This window comes from Paecilomyces variotii, assembly GCF_004022145.1.
Source record: "Paecilomyces variotii strain CBS 101075 chromosome Unknown C8Q69scaffold_10, whole genome shotgun sequence".
Classification (NCBI taxonomy): Eukaryota; Fungi; Ascomycota; class Eurotiomycetes; order Eurotiales; family Thermoascaceae; genus Paecilomyces; species Paecilomyces variotii.
The window spans coordinates 370125-395148 of record NW_021167149.1 but is presented as its reverse complement, the minus strand read 5'-3'; the positions used below and the strand labels follow the sequence as shown (position 1 = coordinate 395148).

The window sequence follows — 25024 nt, the reverse complement described above, 5'->3', positions numbered from 1 at the left end:
TTTGCCAACAATTCCAGCTTAGCTGCGATTTGGGTATTATGAACGTGCATCAACAGAAGCAAAGGAAAGTGTGCATGAGTATCTCTGACATGTCCTCCGGGGTGTTCTCCTTAGGATTCGCTCTAGTACTCAATACCCGATACACCCAATACGACTGACCAGTCCTGATGCAGCGTGAGCGAGCATTCCAGCATGTCCAAAATAATAGTCTTGAAAATAATAACCAGGGATTCACCACATAATCCATCTCCTGATTTGTACTACAGCTAGCATTTTCTCCTCGCAGGATGCCCTTAATTATGCAGTCCGCGCTGCTGCTGCTTCCGTAATGATCCCTACTGGCTTTGTTCTGATCCGATGTCACACGGTGGTCAAAAGTACTATAGCAGAGACCCTAATATGTAGATAGTAGTACGAATATGACGTTGTCTGTGAAACCATGAAATGCATTACCTCCGCCTGAAATATCCATTAAATTCTCCCCCTTCACACCTCTCCTCCATCTACCATAGAGCGCCTACATTTCCTGCTCCTCCTCGTTATTCATTCCTCTGGTCAAGAAACCAAAAACGATATCCCCACTATAAGCCCCCCAAAGGACCGTACATAATGGTAAAACAAACCCCTCCGCTTCCCAAGACCTGATGATCCATCAAAACTAACCTCACACCTCTCCCACCAATAGATCGAAGAACCCCTCCCCTCCCCCTACCCATCATTCACAGCCTCGTACTCCATCCCGTTCTCCCGACTACACCTACTCTGCATCATGGAATCCCTACGCCAAGACCCTGACGGTTTCTCCGGCCTCGGCGAAGACGGTGTGTGGCGCAACTTCGATAAAAACGGCGCCGTCCTGAGCTATCGAGTCCTGAATTCAAAGGAGGTTGCGGGATTTCTGGATATGTTTCCTCGGAAGACGCGAGAGCATGGCAAGGATGTTATGGATGATATCGAGCAGTTGATGTTGATTTCGCCGCCCAGTCGTATTATTGGGGGTCTTGAGATTAATGCGTATCAAGGAGGGGGTTATGAGGGAGAGTGACAGGCACCTTATCATGCTAGTTACTCGTTGATCTATGGCGAGCTTTATCGATTGCATGTAACGAATTGTTTCGGCAATATTGTTCATTTTATCATTGATATGTTCTCTATTTCTTGGGAAGGACATAATCTGGATCAAGCTCCTCTCTCCTATGAAGAAAAAACCCAAAATTAGTTTCCGAATAAAGTTCGATAGCGATCAAAAAGAGAGAGAAAAAAAGGGGGATAATCTTACAAGAACACACCAAACTCCGAAACGTACGCTATCCAGTAACGCACCAATTCTTCAAGGATTTCAGGTTTCTCATCTGCCAGATCATGGATCTCTCCCATGTCCGTCTCAAGGTCAAACAGTTGCCATTTCTCTGGTCCTTTAGGCGCCGGTGTAAAGATTGCTTTGTATCGTCCCTTACGGATCGCTTGGTGGAAGAAAAGCTCCCATCCGATAACTGTAGACTCGTCGTGGACAGGTACTGAGAATCCAGGGGAGAAAAGATGGGGAATCCAAGATTTTCCCGTTACGGGGACGACTTCGCGGGAGCGGAAAGTATCCTTAGGAAGAGGAACGGAGGCCAGAGAAAGAATTGTAGGGAGAATATCCATTACCGTCGTGAAGGCTGGCGAAATAGCTCCTTTGCTTGGGAAAGAGTGGGCAGAAGCAGAGTCCTTCGTAAGAGAAGGGTAATTGACAATAGCCGGGCAGCGGATTCCACCTTCAGTGACATATCCTTTATGCATAGCGGATGGAGCAGTAGATGCCTGTGCCCAACGAGGTCCGTACCAAATGAAGGAGTCGCCGTTACCTAGGTTGTCTAACGAATTGTTGTAGTGCTTGTTGATGGATGTCTTGATCACGTCGCCCGTCATCGGAATGGCTTCAATAATCGCGCCCTCGGCCCCGTTGTCAGACATGAACAGGATAAAAGTGTTATCTAGTTCTCCGGTAGCTTCCAGGTGATCAAGAACTCGGCCGACATTCCAGTCCAGCCTCTCAACCATGGCAGCGAAGACCTCCATTGTCTTTGCAGACCATTTCTTCTCCTCAGGATCCATGCTAGACCAGTCTTTCATCTCAGCCACCACTGGATGTGGCTCGACATTCTCTGGAAGCAGTCCTAATTTAATTTGGTTCTGCAGACGCCTCTCGCGAAGAATATCAGGTCCATCATTATATACACCGTCGTATTTTTTGATGACCTCTTGGGGGGCCTGAAGTGGCCAATGAGGTGCTGTGAATGCCAAGTAGGCAAAGAAGGGATCGTCAGCTTTGCTTCCAGACTTTTGCTCCTGAAGGAACTGGATCAACTTGGTCGCAAAATAGTCTGAAGAATAGTAGTCTTCTGGAAAGGTCTTCGCATCTACACGTTGCTGATCTTCATAATACAGCGATGCCCAATGAGAGAAAACCCGCCGTCCATCCGGATGGGTGGGTTCGTAAGCGTAATGATTCGCACCGCCTGGCAACAGAGCAAAGGAACGGTCGAATCCTCGAGCATGTGGTGTCCGATCTTCCGTGAGTCCCAGATGCCATTTTCCAGCCATGGTGGTGTAGTATCCAGCATCCTGGAGGATCTCAGGAAGGGCAGCTACTCGTTCATTGAGGTAACCTTCGTATCCAGGTCGCTTCTTCCAAGGTGCAGAAGGACCTCCCCAGAACTCCATTTGGCCCAGACCAGCGATGTGATTATCAGTGCCACTGAGGAGCATTGCTCGTGTGGGAGAGCACCTGAATGATAACAGGTTAGCTGTCTCTGTCGTTCTTTCGATAAATAGACACCTTACATCGATGCCGTATGGAATCCCGTCAATCTGACTCCTCCTTTGGCTAATCTGTCGAGGTTAGGTGTGTTTATCTCCCCTCCAAAAGCACCCACGTCAGACCATCCTAGGTCATCTGCAACGATAACGAGGAGATTGGGCCGTTTAGGCGCTGCGTTGTTGTCATTCGTCATGATTGTGTTCTCTACTTTTCGTTGCTCGTTGGGAGAAATCTTTTCGTTAAGGACTAAGATCAAACAAGTCCAATACGGTAACCGCATACTTTATGTATCTCCATGTTGCTTGAGCTTAGAACCCCGGCTAATAAAGATAGACAGGGTAATGAACTGTCGGCCACCAAAAACATGATTCAACTAATGGTTGTAACTAACGCGTGGCCCACAAGACGCCCTTGCAATTGCGTGATCCAAAGTCAGCCCCGCTTCTGAGATACTCAACTTACTATTATCCAGTATCAGTGATCTAGAATACTTGATAATTCACCTTCCTGTTAAGGATTATTTTCGAACCGGGCTATAGCGCATGGCCGTCTGGAGGTCTGCTCTCCTCGACCAAGCTCAATCCCAGTTGACCGGGGAGGCAAAAAGATCATTGCTCCGCTATATATTCATTCTCTTAAGAACCGATAGATCTTCTGATCTGGTGTTATGACTATTTCCTATATCACACTAAAGAGGAAGATAAAAACCTTTTCCTGTGGTTGCATTTGAATCTATGTATTTTCGAGCTGCCTGTCTCAACACACTTAAACAGATAGATAATCTCAATATCACTAACGATTGAGCTGCTTCCTGCTTAACTAGACGGTCGACATCGATCATCTAAACCGCTCACGTTCGTACACTTGGCTGATGCATAACCGTTTACAGGTCGAACATTGATGTCCGAAAAGCGAAAGTTCGTACACGTAGATTTTGTCGAGCACTCCAGAGAGATAGTCGTATTACCAATAGCTTCATTAGCATATCCAGTAAAGTTATGCCAGGTTATATTGTTGAATGTGAAGCCCGCCGATGGGTACTCAGCGCATGGAGGCACACCCCAACCAGCCCAATGGGTACACTGCTGGAGTAAGACTGGCGCTGCTGTGATATCCTCGATGTGAAAGTTTTCGAATACTGAAAATTTGTCGGTGATTAGCTGTATTGGAGTGATAAATTTAGGTCTTTCTACTTACAAACGTTCCGCACAAGACCTGTCCCGTTACCACCGCCTTGAGGAGGATAGTAGACACTTTTGCCGTTGTAGGTCTTGATATAGGCGCCATTCCGGCTGTGTTTGAGCTGTATACGAAGTTAATATAGGAATATTCCTCCTCAAGTTCGCAGCTTACCGTGATATCTTCAGCTGTGATATTCTCTACCAAGTCAAACTGGCCTTGATACTGACCAAGACTTCCGATGGCGATTCCAGCCGTTTGGACGCAAGTTAGGTTCTTGACATGAATATTGGTTGAGCCTAACTTTGTTAGAGAGAATTTATTTGTCTTAGCACGTCCGTTCGTACCTGGCTTAAAACTGACACAGTCATCTCCTGTATCAACGTAGCTGTTCTAATGAACGTATGAGAAAGTTGTCAATCATGTGAGGGGCTTGTATTACTGACTGAAATTCTAACATCATCGCTGTAAAGGGTGTCGAAACCATCTGTATTACCAAGGTTTCCAGGATTTGCCTGAAGACCAGTCAACTATAGCAAGTCTCTCCGCGTTGATACCTCATACCTGATAATCATCAGAATGTGCAGTGAGCTTGATATTGTCTACTGTGATATTCTTCGATTCGATAATGACGAAATTCCTTGGTTTGCGATTAGCGTTTCATCGTTTAGTCGATACATAGTTCCTTACCATTTTCCAGATTGTCTGATGGCGAAATTCCGAGCGATTGAGTTTCGCGCATTGCGAAAAGAGAATGGTATGGGTCGTCCAAACAATCCACCCACACCAAGGGCCACTTCTTGTTCTCAGAGATCGATTTTTGTATATGTGAGTTGGAGTCACTTACAGTCATACCAGACCTGGCCTTGGCCATCAATCACGCCTGTATTATGTCCATCAACAGTGATGTGATCTCCCGATAACTCCAATGCAATTGATATGTTTTGGAATGGATAGTATGACCCGTGCTGGATCCAGTAGCGCACATCCGTCGAGTACTAGTGAAATGTGAGTAAATCAATATTCTGTTATAAGGTATATGTGTCCATACCAATAAAGTACCTCTCAAGTCGATATGAACGTTGCTGAGGTTGTGCAGCTGGAGAACCTGTTGAATGCTATATGTCTGGTTCTCTGAGAATATAACGTGTCCATTGTGTCTACAGGTATTGAATGCTGCCTTGATCGATGGGGAGTCATCTTCGCCGTTGCCATGAGCTGGGACAACGCATGTTTTCGTCGTGGATGTTTGATTCGCACCAAGTGCGGTGGCAGTGCAAAAAATTATAATTGAAACTAGCCATATTATACTCTTCATTTTGAGAAACCGATGCAGTAAACAACGTACAGAGTAACCGATAGAGCTCTTTGCAGTTTGAAATTTACAGTGCTCACGAGTAGACCGATCCTTTTGTCATTCTACTTAATTTACTTAAAATCCTGTTCCTGTTTCAAGTAAATAGCCTGAGATGTAGAGATATGATTGGTATTGGAGGATTCGTCAGCCGTCGATAGACGCAATATACAGTCTCTATGGCGTTGTTCCGCACTTGCAGCAGATTCCCCCACTTAGTCTTCATTCAGTCGATACTACCTGCGATGCGAACTCCTATATTCGAACTATCAGCGGGAAAATTACTTCCGGCAAAATATACCACTGCACTATAGGCGAAAGTTCGGCAACTTCCGACATATATTTGCGTTATTTTACCTCCCAAATCCCACATAGTATGGGCTTGAATCTTGCCGATATCCCTGCTCCTATCGGGAGTCTGCTTGGAGGAACAAAGATGAACGAGATTTGACAGTGGAGCTTGTCTGAAAGATAAATCATTGAGTAGAATAGAATTTCCCAAAGGTTGATAAAGAATCGGTTTCCACCAGGGGTAAATAATAGACGTAGCGTTTGTCAAAGCAAGCACGTTAAAATGCATTTATGGGTGATTGTTTCTCTCCTTGCTGGTATAGCTGTTGCCAACAACGCAAAACCTCCAGGTTTTGGGCAGCGTCCTGCAACATGGATAACTTACAATGTGTCGCAACAGTTCGATAATCCCGTTGGACTGGCGCGACCATACTTTCGTTACTGGGTTCCAGATGCGGATGTTGAAGATAATGTACTGCAGTTTGACCTGAAGCAGATGAAGGAGCACGGTGCAGGAGGTGCAGAAATCATTTGCCTCGAAAATTACGGCATCGAAGATGCTGTTGTTGATCCTGCTCTTTACGGATATGGAGGGGCACGGTGGTATCAGAAATTCAACACTATATTGCATGCCATAAAAGCACTCAACATGACAGCTGATTTCGCATTGGGTCCTACTCAGGGGGCCTCCATTCCAATTCTGGACCCTGACACGAAGGGAATGAATACTGAACTCGCATATGGTCAAGTCAACTTAACATCTGGCCAAACATATGATGGATGGCTTCCTCAGCCAAAGAATACCGATGCTGGATATGCGAACAAGCCCGACTTTTACCCTCCTCTTGTCAATTACACGAACAAATTCGTCTCTGCGATTGTGGCACGCAAGAGTAAAAGTACGACTAAGAGGCCTTTTGACCTGAGCACTGCTGACGATATATGTATTTAGTTCCGTCCGATGATCCTCGGGTTGTCCAACTGGACTATCATAGTGTACAAGATGTGACTGCGCGGGTTTCAAACGGGAGCATCCGGTACACGGCACCAACAGACGGCGGAGAATATATTCTCTTTGCCTTCTGGCAACGTCGAACCGGGTATCTAGCAGCTCAAGGTGCATTCAACAATGCGACAAATCCGAACAATCCAGCTTCATGGTTCGCATATGTAGTGGACCACTTCAGCCAGGCAGGCACAGACCTTTGGACATCTTTCACTGAGCAGTATGTCATGAGCGGTGAAAACGCTGATCTTATCCGCGAACTAGGAATCTATGCCTGGGAGGATTCAGCGGAATTCAGAGCCACATTATTCTGGACCGACAACTTTATCAACTTCTTCCAAGAATCGAGGAACTATTCACCAATTGCTGCTCTCCCGAGCTATTTTGGAACCACGAATGTACCCCCGAGCACTCTTCCGGACAGCTACTATTACTTTGGTTTCAACGACGAGGGAGGGAAAGACATCAGTGCAAAGTTGCGCAATGATTACAGACAAACACTCCAGGAACTCTATGAGAAATATCATCTGACAGGACTATCTACCTGGACTTCTAAATGGGACCTTCAAGGAAGTCTACAACCGTATGCCACTGCGCCGATACTCGCGCCTGCATGGGACCTAACCGCTTCGGCAGCATACATTGACGCCCCTGAGACAGAGTCTAACTATTTCGATGGAGTTATCGATGCTAATCGTGCTTTCTCTGGAGGTGCCTTTCTCGGCAGAAGGCAAATCGTCTCTTCGGAGCTAGGAGCTCATCGCTACGAAGCCTACGCTATTACCTGGCCTGTGATCCTGAATGACTGCAAGATCAGCTACGCTGGTGGCGTGAACCGTGTCGTGCTACACGGTTACCCCTACTCTGGATATCGTCCAGACGCTTCATGGCCTGGATTTACCACTTTCGAATGGCTCTATTCTGAGATGTGGGGTCCCAGACAGCCCGGCTGGCAATATTCAAGAGTATTCGGTGATTGGATTGCCCGAACTCAGCTTATTCTCCAGACCGGCGTGCCTCGGGTTGATATTGCCATATACCGTCATAAATATATCGATCTTGACATTAAACACTATGGTCTTCCCGAGAATATCTTTGGTGATCCTTCTTTGGCCAACTCAGGGTACAGTTATGTCGCGCTTAGTCCTTCTCTTCTCAAATTGGTATGAAACCGCATTGACTTTCCAACTATTGTCTCTACATACTGAAGCCAGATATAGGACAATGCTATCATAACCGAAGGTGTTCTCGCAAAAGACGGCCCAGCATTTTCTGCGTTCATTATCGACAACTCGACGAATCTCACATCTGAGGCAGCGAGCCGTTTCATCGAATATGCCGAGGAAGGATTTCCCATAATCTTCATCAATGGCGTCCCAGAATCGACACCGTATTATTGTCCAACATGCGACGAATACGTTAAAGAAACCGTAACGAAGCTACTTCAATACCCATCTGTGAAAAACGTCTCATCCGAATCAGAAGTCGTTTCCGCTCTCCAAGACCTGAAGATATTCCCCGCGGCTCGTAATATTTCCCCCTCTCCGATCCTTTACGTCCATCGCTGGGATGAAAATAACAAGGTAGACTACTTCTGGGTCTATAATTCCGATATATATAACGATCATGAAACAGAAGTATCTATCAAGGCGAACGGCGGAATTCCGTATCAGCTTAATGCATGGACGGGCGAAATCACAGCTGTACTCAACTACAGTATCACAGACGACAATCGGTATAACCTCTGGGTCCCTCTTCGATCTAATCAATCAACTATATTCGCATTCGCTCCAGAGGAATATTTTCCAGATACGCCAATTCCTCCTGTTCATGTTACTCGAACAGATATACACCATCTGGCGTATTCTTCTTCTGAAAATTGCATAGTCGCGAGAATATTTGATGCCAGGGATCACTCCATAACACTCAGCAACGGCAATATACGATACGTCCCATCTTCTCCCAGTCATATTCTCCCTAGAGATGCTACAATACTGGGACCATGGAACCTCACCATTCAAGAATGGCTTCCTGGTCCAAACCCTACGAAAAACTACACTTCCATCTACAAGTACCACAACTACTACGACCTTCAACCACGCCTCTTTCCCTGGTACAATATCTCTTCTAGCCTATTCTACATGTCCGGGATTGGGACCTACACCACACAATTCTCCTGGTCCGTGTTCCCCGTTCGAAACAGCTCGTTCAGCGCCGGCGTCCTCCTTTCTCTTCCACGTCCAATTTTCAACACCGCACAGATACATATCAACGAGAACCAAACGGCCCCAATCGACGTCGACGATCCGGTAGTTAATATCTCGCCATTTCTCAGAAACGGGACAAATACAGTTAGAATCGAAGTGTCCAGCACGTTGAGAAATCGTCTGCTGGAGTTTAATAATACGCAGAGTTGGGAGCAGTCACAGTATGCGGCAAGCTATGGACCACAGCCATATGGCCTTGTGGGGGAGGTTGAGCTGGTCCCATTCTGGGAGGTGAAGCTGCCTCTGTAACATGTGTTTGGCTTCACAGCCTACAAGACAATATTTCGCTGAAGTTATATTAGACAACGACTTAGACGATATTATGCTCTCAGATGTCACTCATCGGAGATGTTAGATCACATGTTACCTTGTGAAACATCGGCAATTAAGTCAACCATATATTCTATTTCCAGATCAAAGCAACTCCAGGACATCAAAAACAGATTTCACATGGTATGATATATATGGTTACTTGGCAGCCCCTACCACATTGGGGCTAGCTATATTCTTCAAGACTCTCCTTTTATTCGCTGTCAAGGAGATTATTGTTTACAAATGGACGTCACTGCACACCTACAACCTACAAATTGCTCATATCCTTTGGCCGCATATTACTCCACTGATCCTCTGCATGAATAAGCACAATCCCCGCGGCCGGATGGCCCTTGATATCCGCCCAGTAGCGCGGCTTTTTCCCTCTACTATCCAACTTCAATGGATCGGCTCCTTGCTCGAGCAAGTACTTCACAATCTCCACTCTCCCAAGCTCCGCCGCGCGATGCAGCGGTGTCCCCAACCCAAACGGCTCCCGCTCCCGGAACACCTTAGGCTCGTCTTCGTACTTGACCTTGTTGATCGGGGCACCGTGCTCCACGGCGCGCCGCACGACATCCAGTGCATCAGGCTTGTCTCTCAGGACGGCATACTGCAGCAATTCCCCACGTCGTGCATCGGCGCCGCGGGTGAAGAGGTAGTCTATGAGATCGAGCGGCGCGCCCAACATGGCTTGCGATGTCGGGGTGTAGTCCCAGGCGCAGCGGGCATTAGGGTCGGCGCCGTGGTCCAGTAGCCAGATGACCATTTCTTTGTCTCCGGTACAGAGAGGAATGCTAATACGAAAAGACCGTTAGCGGAATATGGAGATTAAGATGGGTGAGTTACCTTAACACGGGCGGCTCGTTCCGATGTAGGGGTTTATTGATATCCCATCCACGCTGTAAGAATAGTTTCAATACTTCGAAAGCTCGACAACGTACCGCGTCCTCGAAGGGGAGGAGGGCGTCGCGCGTTGTGACGTTCTCGTCAAGGAGGAGTTGCACCATGTCGAGGTCATGGCGCTCGATGGCGGTGGTGATCGAGCTGTACAACCACCCCGGCTGCGGCTTTATGGTCTCATACGATGGGCGATGGCTGTGGAGGAGCTGTTGGACGAGTTCTTTGACCCTTTTTAGATCGCCTTTACGCGCGGCGTCTTCGCACAGTTCAACCTCTGGTGGCCGATAAAAGAGGGCACCATCTCTTCACAGCGGAGGTGGAGGAATCTCGGGCAACATCATGCCGGAAGTCTACAGCAAGTTGACCTTGCTTTTGTCGCGAGATCATATGAGGATAAAAGCGCATCAGTAGGACGAGACCAGCCTTGAATGCAAGAGTTGTATCGTAGCGCAGCCGGAGTCAAGTTCTCCCGATCAGACCTGCAGACACTTGGTGGTGCTTGTATAGAGGGAAGCAGCCTCCTGTAAGCTTGAAATGTGCTGTTTTTTCTAGTAAGGATTGGAAGTATTTGCGCTTGTCTATAAGGCTTCTTAGCCTTACCTTGAGATGGGGTTGGCTAAAATGTATACAAAAAGAAGTCTATACGCAAAAAGGGCAGCGCGTGCGAAAGCCGGACACAGATTCTATATTCTCCTGTACGAAGATCTGCGCGTCGTTAAATACTTTATGCAATTGGAACCCCCCGTCAAATTTGTAAAACAGAGCAATGCTCCCCACGTCCTGATGCTTTAATCTCATCCTCCGCAACTTCCACCTCGCTCTTCCGTACCCTCTTAACCTTCGCTGCCACTGGTGTTTTTTATTAAAATACTCCAACCCTGTTTGCCTTTGATTACAGCAGCTTCTTTTGCATCTCGCTTCGCTTGGACCTAGATAATATCCTCATAATTCATTACCTTCCCCTTCCCCGCAATATGTGAATTCGATGTATAGGGGATATCCTTCAGGAAGTGATGAAGGGGAATGATTCCTGCTGTAGGATTCACTACAATCAATATGCATTTTCCGACATCTCAGAACTTTTCGATGGTGAATTGTTCAACAACCCCTCTTTTCCCCTCTCGAGAGTCCCCGTTCTTGGATATTTAAGCAGTCCTTCGGTCCGTAGCTCTCCTTCTTCTTTTCCACTCCCCATCTCTTTCTTCAGAAGGTTCCTCATCAATATAGATTATATTTGATGGAATTGTCTCAGCTACCAAGGGGGCCTCCAGTATCTGCTTACGGTACCGCTCGGGTTTGTCTCAGATCTGGCCTACGATAAGCTAGACAGAGCAGGTTTGCCCATCTTCAAAGACAATACTGTCCTACTTCGTACAACGATCTCCAAGAAAACCAAGACCTTCCGGGTGAAAGCACCGTACGAGGTAAGAGATGAAAATGACCAACCACAGCAGTACATGGATACTGTTCAGTGAGGTGTCTAAGGTGCTTTCGCAATTTCTTCAACTCTCTTCGGTCATGCTGAGTAGCTGGATTTCTTATTATATAATTAAATACCTCTTGCTTCTTGACAGAATGCCTGATTTGTCGGCGGACAAGACCGCAGCACGCGCCTTTGAGCATCTTTTTGTTGAATGCCTTCCAACATCTGGAACAACTATCCTCTGCTATATCGGATATACTTTTGTTTATACGAGGCTCTTTGAGCAGTCCTCTCAGAGGAACCTTTGTTCAGCTAGCACATGTGCTCCTTCGTGTATATCAAGACTATCTATTCCATGCGTCTTCTACCACATGCAGCCTCTACTACAATATATATTTCCATTTCAGATGCCTCATGGCTTCCTTCCTCCCTATCTCCAACACTTATATAATTATCATTGTTAGTAGCATCGACTTGGATTAGATGTATCTTTATAAATATGGAAGATCACTTGTATCGGAATACATGATCAGGTCGTATGTGAATATACCTTCTGGGAGTTCTCGTTGCAACCTGGTATCCTCCCACATGTCGAGAAGTTTCCTGACTGAATTGTCAAAGGTTATTATTTTTATAAGGTGAGCTCATCAGATATTGGGTCTCTCCCTGAATGCTTATGATGGATGCTGACTCCTACACGCAGTGGGTTGAAGAAGTTAAGCGCCCTGTACCCCAGACCGCGTTCTATATATACTCTGCCAGCGAGAGCGAAGTGGTAAGTTTGGACATTGCACAAGGATGTCGATGATTGAGGCTTACATGCACTTTAGGAATTCTTGTCGATCTCCGCCTGCACCGCCGCCATGTTCCTCCCGCTGTGAGCTGTCCGGGATTCCTTAACGTCGCATATAACAGAATCCTGGCTGTCACAAGGTTCGCAGAACCGAAATTGAAATTGCAAGAGGCTTTTTGTTTGAAGATCAGCGATCTTGCGCGGATGAGCTTCCAGGCTCCTGGGAAAGAGACGGTCAAGCACAGCCGTTGCGCAGCGATGGCAATTCCCCAATAAGAAGAACGATGTTGGCCATATTGGTCGAATTCGTGGAGACTGGACCTTTCTGTTGGCCCTGCGAAACAAGAACAAGAAGAACATTCTCAAGACCTCCTCATCAAGATGCCTCCGCGTCGTAAGTTCCTTCCTGTCCTGGTCGAGTGAATTCTGAGCTAATGTCTTGAAGGTCTCCCGGGTTCGAGCCCTCGTGGTAAGTGAGCTCTTCCGTTGGGTTGTTCATTACTGACGTGGTGAATGTAGCCCCGATTGTCGTGCCCTCCGATGCCTCTTCTGATTCTAATGACGTCGAGGAGCTGCTGCGCCAGCTTCGCGGTCTGCTAGATGAGTTCCGGCGTTTGATTGTTAGCCTCGAAGCGGCCCTTCGCTAGGGGAGTGGGTTGGCGGTTCTCTCTCTTTTCGGGGCCAACAGGTTCACTGCCTGCCAGCTCCATGACGAGGAATGTTGGGTCTGTTCTGCCGAGGGACTCCTTCTATGCGGTTGTTTTCGATACGACGAAGCACAGAGATAAGGCGATTAGCGACTCGAAGCGTGTCACTTTCAAAGTGTGACGGGGTCGCTGGTTCTGAGATTCGGTGACGAAGTCTCGGGGAAGGTCACAGCAGAACTTATTATCGGCCACAACAAGAGCTGTCCGCCTGTCCTAAAACTTAAGACGTATCCGATCTTAAGGAGGGGGTCATAAAGAAGATGTCCATATTTTGGCATGCACGTCATCTTGTCGGCCCCGACTCACTACGCTGCCGACGCCATTTGCGAGGCAATTGAAAAGTTCAACAGAGACAGGGGGTCTCAGATCGATCCTCTGAGAACTTACCGAGAGACGAGTGGTGGCCAATCGTGCAAACAAACCTCTCTTCAATGCCTGAAGACTTCCGTTGATGCTCCACAGTACAGTGCTATACATGAACTTCAAAATAATAACTTGAAAGCTCGAGAGTACACTCAAGGAACGATTTTAGATGCTTGAGTTCGCACAGTCTATCCGAAAGGGATTTAAAGACCGCTGATCTGGTCTCCCGCACATGTCTTTGGAAGCTCATGCTGTCCAGGCTGCTCTTGACGCAGAAGTGACAGGGACAAAACTCATCAGCAACTACACTTCAGAGGAACAGCAATTTGAACAAATTGCTGTATCGAGGGGTGTTCCACGAGAGGACGCCTGGAAGCCTACGATGCGGGCTTCGAAAAAGGGGAAGAAGCAGACATTTTTGCAGAGTTTCGCAAGTACCTACAGCTCATGCAGACGCAGCCAATGAGTTCGTGGGATGCGGAGGACCGTCGCAAGGCAGATCTTTCATTTAAGAAAGTGTGCCAATATATTATAAGCTCAGCCTTCTTCAGTATTTTCCTCATCATATCCACGAATGATTATCTTGGCCTGTCAATTCCTACACGCCACTTTGGCGAATGTGCGAACGGCATAATCCTCATTCGAGATGAGGATCCAAAGGAGGTTGAGCCTAGCAGTTGGATCTCCCTACCTAAGATGGGCCACGCGGACAAAATCCAAGGCGTAATCCTTTGCGGAGATCTGAAGCAACTACAGCCAACCGTCCTCTCTGCAAAAGAAGAGCCAGGTTTCAATGAGTTTGATCTGCAGCTAGAGACGTCGTTCGATGCTCGTCTCGTCAGAACGGGACATATTATGCTGCAGCTCACCGAAAATGCCTCGTTAACTAGCTTAACGAAGGGTATATGCAGATGAGATGCGTTCCTACCTATATACGAATTCTCGTTTCTATAACTAAGAAATGGTCTCGAATATTGGGTGGACTTCTGCCTATCAAGAGCGCCGCGAGCATGGATATAGGATATCTTCTGCTCAGCCCGACAGTTTCCAATTGCCAGATCAATAAAGCAACCAAGTCGAGACATCTTTCGCTGCTCATCTGGGACGTCATATGCTGCAGCTCACCGAAAAGCGTCTCGTTGATTGGCTTAATGAACGGGTATATGCAGGTAAGATGCGTTCTCACCTATGTACGAATTCCATTTCTGTGAACCAGAAATGGTCTGCGATGTTGGGTGAACTTCTGCCTATTAAGATGCTACGAGAATGGACATGGGCCATCTTGTTATGAGCCCAGGCATTCTGATTGTCAGATCGATAAAGCCACAAATTCGAGGCTAAACGTTCCGCATATCGATCTGGTCATGGAAATAATCCTCAGGAACCACCAGGCAGGGGCGTATCGTGCAGACGAGATAACCATCATTAGTCCCTACAAAGCACAGAATTTTTTCTATCGGCAGCGTCTCTTCGCTCTCGTTGCCGATGGCAGGCTTCCTTCCAACGCTGTACCTACAGTCGCTACTATCGATTACCAAAGCAAAAGTGGTCATTTTGGACTGGGTCGTGTCGCAGGCGGAAAATTTTGGCGACATTGGATTCACAGTAGATGATCACCGCGGCAATGTACTTAGCGTATTTGCGTATGAGCGAAGTGCTTATCAACATTCTGCTAGTCGGTATAGCTTCTGGGAATTGCGATCGCACCTAGCGAGAGACTGAATTATTTTGGTGAAGTCGTGACATCGAGAACACCTTATGTCTGCCACTTCGCCCAATGGACCTTCGGTAGAAGAGTAGGGGAGGCAAGGCTCTTATACCCTGGCCTCGTGCGGGAAAAAAGGCCTGTGACTCAAAATTTCAGCTCTAATTATTCGAAATCACATTCTTACACGCTAGTTTTGCACCCTGAAGTATAAAATATCAGACAGCGATGCGAAGGTACCATCCACGAAGAACGAGCGAGCATTGCTCTGGTCATGGGACGAGCTTGTGGAAAAGCATATCATCCGCCCAAACCCAACGATTATGAGGGTGCAATCGATCACAACCGCCGATTTACGCAACGCCAATGGAATAGTCTGTTGCTTATCGCGTGGGAGTTTCCCGGGGGAGCCTTTCCAAAGTCGGGTTTCCTAGAAGGTTACGAAGACTGACAGAAGTTGTAAGTATACTGGATTTTCCGTGAGTCCCAAGTACGACTCTACAGAAATGCGCCTTCCGCAAAGTCCTTCAAAGAACTGTCTCTGCTAAGGATTTTGCTGTTATAAACAAAAAGATACAATCCAATATCATATATCCATTCTTTCTTCCAAATGCCTAATCGTTAGCTCATTAGTTGGAACTGCTACATCGTCCCAGTAAAGAGGCTTTGCATTATATCGTGGCCCGTCACACAGCTTTAGAAATTTGGCACTTCCTCTGTACCGTGTCCTTCTTTCTATGGAACGTTCGATTATTCTTCAGATGATGCCTTGAGCAATTGCACGGACTCTCTTCATCCTCTCTCAATGCACAAGGATGCTGTTGCCTCGTCAGAACTGTTTATTACTATGCTTTCCATCTCCGCTCATACTCTGAGTTATAGATTATCCACACTGTTCAGGAGATAACCTCATATTCGATCGGATGGAAATCGTTGCTGCTCTTTGGGAACGTATCGAACACACGAGGGTCGTATATATCAGAGGCACCCCTGCTAGTAAAAGCCCGATCGTTCGGTCTGTTTCCTCCGTCAGATCGTCTCCTCCTCTCCATCAACTCTAGCTAGGCTATATACGTGCCACAGCGCAGACCGCAGATGGCTGTATATACTATCATTTGGCCAGCTACTCCACTGGAAAGTTGGACACTAGCTTTCAATACTTCAAATTGTTGAATGACCTGACAGAGAGTCCAGAGCTGAAAGACAACTGGTGACAAAGGAGAGCTCTTCTGGTGATAGACGAAGCCAGGAAACATACAAGAATATGTCCCTATGAGATGGACTTCATTAAGAGCATATATGCAACATCACCCTTATGTTCAAACTGCACTCCTCTGGCCATTAGTCACCTCCTGAGTTTCCAGTTGGTATGGCGCGCACACCAACCCCTATTCTACTTGCCGCAATACAACAGATCCGAGTCTGCCATGAACATATCCTTGATTCCCTTTTGCAAGATCTTGCCATGTTAGCTGCACCGATTAACAGCCAATGGAGCGCCCATAGAATCCCACTGAAAGCGGACTTTGGAAATGCTAATAATCGTTCGCCGCACTTACGACAAACCCGACGTTGGTCTATTCTATAGTCGCAACGAATTCAATCATGCCGTTACTATGAGATGGTCGGCAGGCTTGCGCCTAGAGTATTTAATCCCAATCTGACTTAAGTTAGATTGTCCTTAACTAACTCTATTACAGGAAGATAAACTGCAGGCGTATACAAACTTCGGCGGAATCACGGCACGGGCGCAATTCCAAGACAATAGTCATATTAAGAAGATCTGGGTGCTCAACAGCGGTCGCAGCCGCAATCTCTTGAGAAAGCTAAGTGATATTACCGGCGCCATATAGCAGTACAGGCGCATCAAAGCCTGCTTGATCAGAACGCTTCGTGAAGGGTGGGCAAGGAATCATATGGCAAACACGAAGTCGGAAGACTTTGTGCGTAATAAGGTAAGTAGATCGTAATCTAACTTAAGTTCGTTACTAACATACTTAGGCGGAGTAAGATAAATGCATCCGGGCTCTGCAGGATGCCGCCTCGATATTGGCAGAACATGGGTGGGAACCCGAGGTGGACAATATCAACGAGTTCCTTGGCACGTACACTCTTGACTCGATTGACGACATAGAAGAACAGAGACAGGCACACTGTTCGGGGCCTGCTTAACGAGCATGGCCATGGCGCTCGCGTCTATCTCGGGCGTTCGGTTGGTCTGTTTTTCGGGGGTTCTTCGCGGCAATCAATAAGTCCGCTGGCGTTTTCTCTGTGTAGCCCGTTCTGTATTTTTAAATTCATTAAGCTCCTTTGCCCTTTCGAGATGTTCCTCTGGCTCCCACGTATCCTCAGAAGGAGGGAATCCCTTCCATCGCCGGAGGTATTCAGTCTTCCTCGCACGTTGCCTCGATGCGAGCATTTGCTCCACATCCCACTCGTTTTTGTCATCTTCAAGCGACAACGAGAGCAACTACAGAAAGTCCTTTCGGCTCTCTCTAGAGCTGACTGACTACATTTGGTTGTTCACTCTGAGACAGCCAGCCTTTTTATATGACATGCTGAGTGCATTGAGCCGATCTGGAGTTTGTTCCGGCAATCCTCCCTTTTGCGTAATCTGATAGACTAACTGTTTCTATAGGTAGCCGGCTGAGATCATTAGAAAAGAGAAACGGATTATATCTCTTAATATCGGCCGAAAACTCTTATAACCATTCTGAATTTTTATCTTTAATCCACTCAGAAACTTTCGGATTTTACTGCTGTCTCACCAGTCGGATAGAAATAGAACAAAATCCAGCAAGCACTCAGTTTCCCAAGGGAGGTACTTGTGGCCAATCGCTTAGAAGACGAATTTGACAAGAACCTACTGTATGACAAAGTATGGATCACATCACGGGCACAAGACCTTTCTATCGTGACTGGAGAGCGATTTATACATTGCCTTATGCTCCAAGTAGCCATGCACATGGACTGGTGAGTCTATTTCAGGCCAAGCAAAGGGTTTAGCGGCACGAGGCGACAATAGTCTCGAACGGAAACTCGACATTGGCGTCACAGTTTACGGTACCTCGACTTGAAGAAATGGTCAGGTCGTATGACATCTGGTCTGACCGAGGGTCAACCAGCATCCCTCTAGATCAATGGATGCCTATCCCATTCAAGCAGGGGCGGGAGTCGAGTTTTCTGAAGCATGCTAAGCTAGGTATACTTATTAGGTCCCAAGGACCGTGAGGTGGTTGACCAGACATATGACAAGCTTCGCCGACAAGGACGCATGGAATACGCGACTACTCATACTTACGCCAGAGAGTCCCGCGCGGCTGTCTCGACTACTTAGTTTAGTATAAACTAGTACTCCGAGGCTGCGAAGAGCGCCGTAAGTTTTTACCATATCTTACCCCTTCTGCAAGATTATGACTTGGCCATATCTCTGAACAGTGAGCTGTTTTATATCATCTCTCACCTTTTCTTTTTTTGAGACGCCTTGTATCCCTTTATGATAAATGCTGATAACCTACAGTCTTAAGAGAGAGACAGGGGTGCTTGTATAGTCGAAAAGGTGCAAGACCCTGTAGACAAATGTCACTTTTTGCCCTTTGCCCTCTGACAAGAACCAGAGGGATCGATGAAATTCCTTTTTGGGCTAGGCTCAAGATTTATTTGAGTGCTGCAAATATAGAAACATGGAAAGGACAACTAAGGGCCGCGATCGCACTGAACTTTGTACAAATGCCCAGTAGTCTTCGTTGATATGGCTTAACGTCGAAGTCAAAGGGCACAATGATCCCAAAGGGAAGAGTCGTCGTGGATATACGCATTTTGAACCGCATTGTGGAACCAGACGCATATCCTACTCCCACCCAGATGGGGAAGAAACTTGACGGTAGAGTCGATTTTCTGGTCAAGTCTGTGGGATGGGTAGGTAGGTACATACTTACTTAATCGAATGTCTACGGGATGGCAACAGAATCGAGTAACAAATTCCCAGAATCCACAAAGGAGACAGATATAACAACTGGATTGACTCCTCCCAAATGGAACAACTACATCATATTAGATTTTCAAACCTCTGTTTGTTCCCCACGCGCCGAGATAAGTTATCATATCCTCCTTTTATTGCTCGGAAATTGTCATTTTCTCAGATTTGTTTCACTCTAAAATCTCTCAACGGGAAAATTGAGATCTAGGAACTTGATTCAAAGGCTTCCACATCAAAATGGAGGAAGAAGAACTCCTCGCTACCTTGATTTCTGCGGGAACAGCAGAGCAGATCTAGAACGGGAATAAGAAACAGCCTGATAAACAATGGGGAATTAAAGCCTTGGCTACAACAAATTTTTCCACCACATCTTTTATTCTTGAAGTTGGGTATTCAGAATCTCTACCACGACTAGCGACAGATGCACGATAGTAGTTGGAATCACAATCATTTCCAGTTTAAGCTTGTCATCACAATCAAAGTGTAAGTATAAAGGAAATCTAAAGGTCATCGTTCAATAATGGGAGTGTGGTACTCAAAAAAAAAAAATAGTTTCATATCCAAATACACAATAACAATCGGCCCATGCAATCAAAACAATAATACAGTGGTTCAATGGAACAATTATGTACAGTACATTACCGTTCGATATCCTGACCTCCAGTGGCGATCAGGATCCTTGCTAGAGCCAATTTAGGTAGTTAACTCAATTAACTTTTTAAACAATCTTCAGCAGCTCCAAGTAACGAGACAAATTGGCAATCGAAGAACTTGAAGGAGAGCAGAGAGGAACAGGAACTATGCCGCGACAGGGTAATAACGAAGCAATCAAAACATACATGCTACGAGCACCGACTTGTGACAGGCCGCCGTTCTTTCTCCTTGGCATGGATGAACAACGACAGTACGATCTGTTTTACAAGTCCATTGCAAAGCGGCTTGTATAATCCCCTAAGCTTTAGGCACTCCTCCCAATCATTCGTGATGAAGTCCTTATATATTACGAAAAGTCTGTCGTATGGTGCGTTAATCCTGCACAGTAGTTTTTCATCGGCGCTACGCTCCATCTCCGCGGCATTGATGCGCACATTTTCCATGCTGAGTTGGACCATTACGAGAGAGAGTCCCTTATCCAATTGTTCTGCACTGAGACAGATACTTTTATGGTTCTAATTTGCTCACCGTTCAGTTGATTGCTCTCAACGCAGCATAAGCTATTGACGCTGCTAAGTATTGGACCGAATAGAGCAGCATAGCCTCTCCAGTCGCTGTCCTAACATCTGCCAAGATGGCGTCACAAAACTTTCCCGACAATTGGTAACTTTTTTCGAACTCCGGCTCAGGCTCGCATAGTGCTCAGCCTGTTATTGAAAGTAAAGATTCTCATTAATCAGTAAGACATCCACTCTCAAATGCCTGCTGGAGGTCTTTATCGTACTGTTTTTTATCAGCTGTCTTAAGTTTGAGAGTACTAACAATATCAAGCGACCAGTACCATGGCATAATTTCATGAAAAGGATCATGATCGGGACAACTTTTCGTGAAGAGTGGTTGGATTTGCTTTTCAAAGATTGAAAAAAGCCCAGTCGGACTGAAAAGGGCAAGTGTGAACCAAAAAGTGCCTTTCTGCCAAGTCTCCTCCATGATGGCAGATAATTTGAAAGCGGTAGTGGTCTGGTTTTTACCTCTGAGGGAAGTGGAAGTTTCTTTTTCAACCTCAGTGAGGACATTCATAAATTCCAAGCGAGATTCGTTATATTCTTCGGACACGAGCTGATCCACGGCCTTGTCTGTAAGCCAGTAAGGCGGTTGTACCATCTCCACTGGTATAGAGCATGCCCACTCTAAATCCACAAGAGAAGTAATGTTCCAATCCTTATTGACAAAGATATTACTTTGATGGATATCAGTCAACATAAAAATATAGGGGCCACGGCGAAGATCTTGTCGGAGTAATAGTGGAGATATTGCCCGCATGGCTGTTAAAGCCGATATCTGATATAGGTAGTCCCCTGAATCATTTATAGCATTCGGTTGGTGGCGTATGCGGCTATCATGGTAACGAAGTATATCGGCCACATATGAGTCAACGGTTGAGTATGTGTAGTCCCGCGGTATATCCGTTGGAATTCTTTCATTCTCAAGGTCCTGAATCTCAAGTTGTAAGGGGCGATTTGTGAGAGACAAAACTCCGTTATTATCGATGGTAAAAGAACCAATTTTTGGAAGTGGGTGTCTTGCCAAACTCAGAAATATTCGACTCAGATCACGCAAGAAATTGGTTCGTAATCTAAGATCATCTCGCTTTATGCCCCAGGTTTTTGAAAGCATTTCCCCCCTTGTACTCTCAATATACTCAGTCAAAAGGTAACCGAAGGGCAGCGGCCCATCACCCGACGCCACCGCACTGCCATGACGACGTACATATCGCGACGGAAGTGGGTAGCCAACCAACGTAAGGATATTCCGTCTCAGAAAGTGTATGCAGCGCATCCAAAGAGGGAGATTCGTGACTTGTGTAAACTGGATAATATTAGTCTTTGAAATCGCCCTTAAAGATGTAGAGTAACGACCCATACAGTCTCACCAGTAGATAGCCCGAAGCCATATAATTGTGGAATGGGCACGTCGGGACAGTTATCTTGTAGCCAAGAATAGGTAGCAGCCTCACATCTGAGTTTCTCATCTCCATTCCCAGGGTGGTAGCTTTCACCGACTCGATATGGTAGAGGAAATCGGATAAGAACACGGTCTCCTGACTGTTGTTTTCCTTTCCAATCAACAATCGTCACTGGTATACATACATTGAAGCTCCCATGCAACCAGTCCGATACGTCCGCTACATGGCAATAGTCCGACGATCGCAGGTTCAAGTGATAAGAAACAACGGCGCGGATCCAGTCGCGGCTTTTGTCAAGAAGGGAGAAGAACTGGATTTCCTGGTTATAATACTCCAAGCGATGAAGAATATTGACTTCTTTGTCCTTCGCGGCCGAGTACGTGATTTCGCCACGTAGCAGACGTCTAGTTTTTGGCATGGTCCAGTCATATGGTACGGTATGTGAAGTGAGCAGAACGATTGCTGGATTTGCTTCAAGTCACATAGACAAGAAGCATTTTGGTACCCCTAGGGGCTCCAGTAGTAGTTGAAGGAAGCGGTGAGAAGCTGCTTGGATTACTACATAGCTAGGAGGCAGGCCGGGCCTATCCTGGCCTAGATCATGTGACATCTCGTGGTCAGGGCGACCAGCAGGATCCTTGCTAGAGCCACATAGCTAGCTAGTTGACAATGAAGTATCTTCAGCAGCTGTGCTAACGGAATGGGCGCGCAAACCGAGAGAGCGTAGTTGACCGTAGGCGGAGTATCAATGAGGTTGGTGAGTACTAGATCACCTGACTCACAGGGATCACCCTGCTAACAACCTCTGGGTGAAGCCAGAATGAGCTCGCAGATGTATAGACGGTATTTCTTCCTATATCGAGTGCCAGCTACTGCCAAGGCTGCCCATTATCCAAACTAATCCCATTTGGAATGTCCGGGATGATCCTATGGGGCAGCCTATATATAGCCAGTAGTCATACTGACAGATCGCGTACGATTCCCGTTGAAACTTCTTTTATTCAATGATTCAATCCAGATAGAACAAGCTATCTATGCTCCTCGTAACAGACATGGCCGACGTGAGGATGAGTTAAAAGGAAAAATGGAACTGAACGACAAAGGAGAGAGTGATAGAACCGGCTGCGGCGAGCGGGTCAACAAACCCATAACTAATAAGGCTATCGTCAACAAAAGAAAAAGGACTATAACATCTTTTTCACCCGCTGCCGTGCCGCTCTATTCGACTCCCGGTTGACGCCGGAGGGTATACAAGAGCTAAGCCAGAAGGTTCCACAAATTTAGACACCACCACACAGCTGAAGAGAAGTCAGCGATCACGGCTCTAGGAAAGTCGATTCGAGGGCAAACTCACAGTCTCAACAATAATACCGGTAATCTGGTAAGGATCAGCGTTACTGGCAGGTCTTCGGTCCTCGAAGTAACCCTTGCCATCCTTGGCGACCTGGCGGGGGATACGGATAGAGCCACCACGGTCAGCGACACCGTAGCTGAACTTGTCGATGCTGCCGGTCTCATGACGGCCGGTGAGACGCTCCTCGTTGCCCTCACCGTAGACGGCAATGTGCTCGAAGTGACGGGCCTCCAGCTTCTTCATGTAGGCTTCGATGACCTTCAGACCACCCTCCTCACGGGTCGCCTTGGTGGACACGTTGCTGTGGAGACCGGCACCGTTCCAGTCACCGGGGATGGGCTTGGGGTGGAAAGAGATGCGGACACCGAACTCTTCGGCGACGCGGTGGAGGAGGAAACGGGCCATCCAGAGCTGGTCACCGACTGGAAGACACAAGATGTCAGTAATGACTTGACTACCGGTGCAGTGGGATGGATGACTTACGCTCAATGCCCTGGCAAGGACCGACCTGGAACTCCCACTGGGCGGGCATGACCTCTGCGTTGATACCAGAGATGGCGATGCCAGCGTACAGACAGGCCTTGTAGTGAGCCTCAACGATGTCACGGCAGTAGACCTTGCCGGTACCGACACCGCAGTAGTAAGGGCCCTGGGCACCGGGGAAACCGCCCTTGGGCCAGCCGTAGGGCCAGCCGTCGGTGTCGAGGAGAGTGTACTCCTGCTCGAGACCGAACCAGAAGTCCTCCTTGGCGTGAGTCTCCATCAGACGGGCAGCCTCGTGACGGTGGTTGAACTTGTTGGGCGTGCCATCCGAGTCCCAGGTCTCGCAGAGGACGAGGATGTTGTCACCCTTGCGGAAGGGGTCAGGGAAGATAGCAACCGGGCGAATGTAGACATCCGAGTTGTCACCAGGAGCCTGGCCAGTGGACGAGCCGTCAAAGTTCCACTCCGGAAGCTCATCAGCAGAGGTGACGGGCTTAGAGAGAGTCTATCCAAGCGCCCAGGCGTTAGCATTGTGTCATCTTTTGGAAACCAGGTTTTTTTTCCGACTTGGCGAGCAGGAGTCATCTCTTTCTCTTGCAGCAGCACTTCATCCCGTGCGACGTTGCGATAGTGCTTATCCCACGGGTTGAGGCGCTGCTGTAGATCCGAAATGCGTGTGCGCGGGATGGTTTGGGAAATTGCCCACAGCGGAGGCATCCCCGATACCGTAGCCGCACGGTCACACGAGCAACCCCGCCGCCAAAGAGATAAGAAAGGAACAAGAAGAGAAAAAAATGGCATACCCTGGTCTTGGAGCGGACACCACCGACGGCATCAATCCAGACGTACTCGGCCATGATCTTGCCTCGCTGGTCAAGGCTCATGTACTTGCTGAGCTATCGCCACCGAACAGAAAAGTCAGTATGCCACAGGAGGGAATCCTCACGCCGCACAGCACAGAGCGGCTGAAGGGTGTTGAGCACGCACATTCTCCGCATTGGAGATGACGGTTGATCCGGCCTAGGAAGCAATTGCATCGTCAGTCCGCGTCCACCACGATGGGTGACTCATGGCGAGGAAAAAAAAAAGAGCAGAATCTTACCATGATGACTGAATGTGTGTGTGTGTGTGGGTTGTGTGTGTGGAAGTGAGTACTGGAATGTCAGAACAGCAAAAACAACGAAGCAACAACGACAGTGTAGAGCAAAAAAAGCGATAGACTGCACGAAGCAGTGGATAGATGGTAGATGATCACAGAGAGTCTTGGGAGGTCCCGCGAGCAAAGATATAAGGAAGAGCGAGAAAGTGGTGGAGAAGGGAAGAGGGATGCGCCGGGTGGGGGGGCGAAGCAGGACCAACCGATAAATTTAATTGCTGGTGGCTTTTCTTTCACTTCTCACCACGCACTTTTTCCTGGTCACTCCATTACGCTTTCCTGGCTGTTGTTCGGGTAAAGGCTGGAAGAATCTGGGGGGAAGTAAG

At 47.2% G+C, this 25024-nt stretch overlaps 9 protein-coding genes across 9 annotated transcripts; 4 read left to right on the top strand and 5 right to left on the bottom strand.

Annotated features, from left to right (window-relative positions):
* Positions 1 to 589: 589 nt before the first annotated feature.
* Positions 590 to 1112, top strand: C8Q69DRAFT_63591 (hypothetical protein). Its single transcript, XM_028633862.1, has one exon. The coding sequence runs from the start codon at positions 770 to 772 to the stop codon at positions 1043 to 1045; it is 276 nt and encodes a 91-aa protein (XP_028482871.1). The 5' UTR covers positions 590 to 769; the 3' UTR covers positions 1046 to 1112.
* Positions 1113 to 1275: 163 nt separating this feature from the next.
* Positions 1276 to 2996, bottom strand: C8Q69DRAFT_406087 (alkaline-phosphatase-like protein; the record flags this gene model as incomplete). Its single annotated transcript, XM_028628106.1, has 2 exons — positions 1276 to 2770; positions 2827 to 2996. 2 exons carry the CDS (start codon positions 2994 to 2996, stop codon positions 1276 to 1278), a joined length of 1665 nt encoding a protein of 554 aa, XP_028482870.1.
* A 165-nt stretch (positions 2997 to 3161) lies between these two features.
* On the bottom strand, positions 3162 to 5300 carry C8Q69DRAFT_529809 (glycoside hydrolase family 28 protein; the record flags this gene model as incomplete). The annotated part of the gene is made up of 9 exons (XM_028633705.1): positions 3162 to 3941; positions 4001 to 4106; positions 4157 to 4281; positions 4330 to 4375; positions 4429 to 4497; positions 4547 to 4622; positions 4673 to 4778; positions 4830 to 4980; positions 5034 to 5300. 9 exons carry the CDS (start codon positions 5298 to 5300, stop codon positions 3619 to 3621), a joined length of 1269 nt encoding a protein of 422 aa, XP_028482869.1. The 3' UTR covers positions 3162 to 3618.
* A 412-nt stretch (positions 5301 to 5712) lies between these two features.
* On the top strand, positions 5713 to 9204 carry C8Q69DRAFT_513519 (hypothetical protein; the record flags this gene model as incomplete). The annotated part of the gene is made up of 4 exons (XM_028633317.1): positions 5713 to 5752; positions 5951 to 6526; positions 6580 to 7796; positions 7854 to 9204. The coding sequence occupies 4 exons, from the start codon at positions 5713 to 5715 to the stop codon at positions 9147 to 9149; spliced, it is 3129 nt and encodes a 1042-aa protein (XP_028482868.1). The 3' UTR covers positions 9150 to 9204.
* Positions 9205 to 9355: 151 nt separating this feature from the next.
* Positions 9356 to 10598, bottom strand: C8Q69DRAFT_475565 (ankyrin repeat-containing domain protein). The gene is made up of 2 exons (XM_028631201.1): positions 10062 to 10598; positions 9356 to 10009 (listed from the first exon to the last, which is right to left on the bottom strand). Exons 1-2 carry the CDS (start codon positions 10220 to 10222, stop codon positions 9481 to 9483), a joined length of 690 nt encoding a protein of 229 aa, XP_028482867.1. The 5' UTR covers positions 10223 to 10598; the 3' UTR covers positions 9356 to 9480.
* Positions 10599 to 12126: 1528 nt separating this feature from the next.
* On the top strand, positions 12127 to 12978 carry C8Q69DRAFT_446723 (hypothetical protein; the record flags this gene model as incomplete). The annotated part of the gene is made up of 5 exons (XM_028629157.1): positions 12127 to 12176; positions 12242 to 12313; positions 12548 to 12725; positions 12777 to 12804; positions 12851 to 12978. The coding sequence occupies 5 exons, from the start codon at positions 12127 to 12129 to the stop codon at positions 12976 to 12978; spliced, it is 456 nt and encodes a 151-aa protein (XP_028482866.1).
* Positions 12979 to 13633: 655 nt separating this feature from the next.
* On the top strand, positions 13634 to 14316 carry C8Q69DRAFT_446722 (hypothetical protein; the record flags this gene model as incomplete). The annotated part of the gene is made up of 2 exons (XM_028629156.1): positions 13634 to 13835; positions 13943 to 14316. 2 exons carry the CDS (start codon positions 13634 to 13636, stop codon positions 14314 to 14316), a joined length of 576 nt encoding a protein of 191 aa, XP_028482865.1.
* Positions 14317 to 20364: 6048 nt separating this feature from the next.
* Positions 20365 to 22415, bottom strand: C8Q69DRAFT_63457 (hypothetical protein). Its single transcript, XM_028633861.1, has 2 exons — positions 21665 to 22415; positions 20365 to 21608 (listed from the first exon to the last, which is right to left on the bottom strand). The coding sequence occupies exons 1-2, from the start codon at positions 22121 to 22123 to the stop codon at positions 20472 to 20474; spliced, it is 1596 nt and encodes a 531-aa protein (XP_028482864.1). The 5' UTR covers positions 22124 to 22415; the 3' UTR covers positions 20365 to 20471.
* Positions 22416 to 22985: 570 nt separating this feature from the next.
* Positions 22986 to 24647, bottom strand: C8Q69DRAFT_446720 (glutamine synthetase; the record flags this gene model as incomplete). Its single annotated transcript, XM_028629155.1, has 6 exons — positions 22986 to 23003; positions 23060 to 23481; positions 23543 to 24035; positions 24346 to 24438; positions 24530 to 24562; positions 24645 to 24647. The coding sequence occupies 6 exons, from the start codon at positions 24645 to 24647 to the stop codon at positions 22986 to 22988; spliced, it is 1062 nt and encodes a 353-aa protein (XP_028482863.1).
* Between the last annotated feature and the right edge of the window lie 377 nt (positions 24648 to 25024).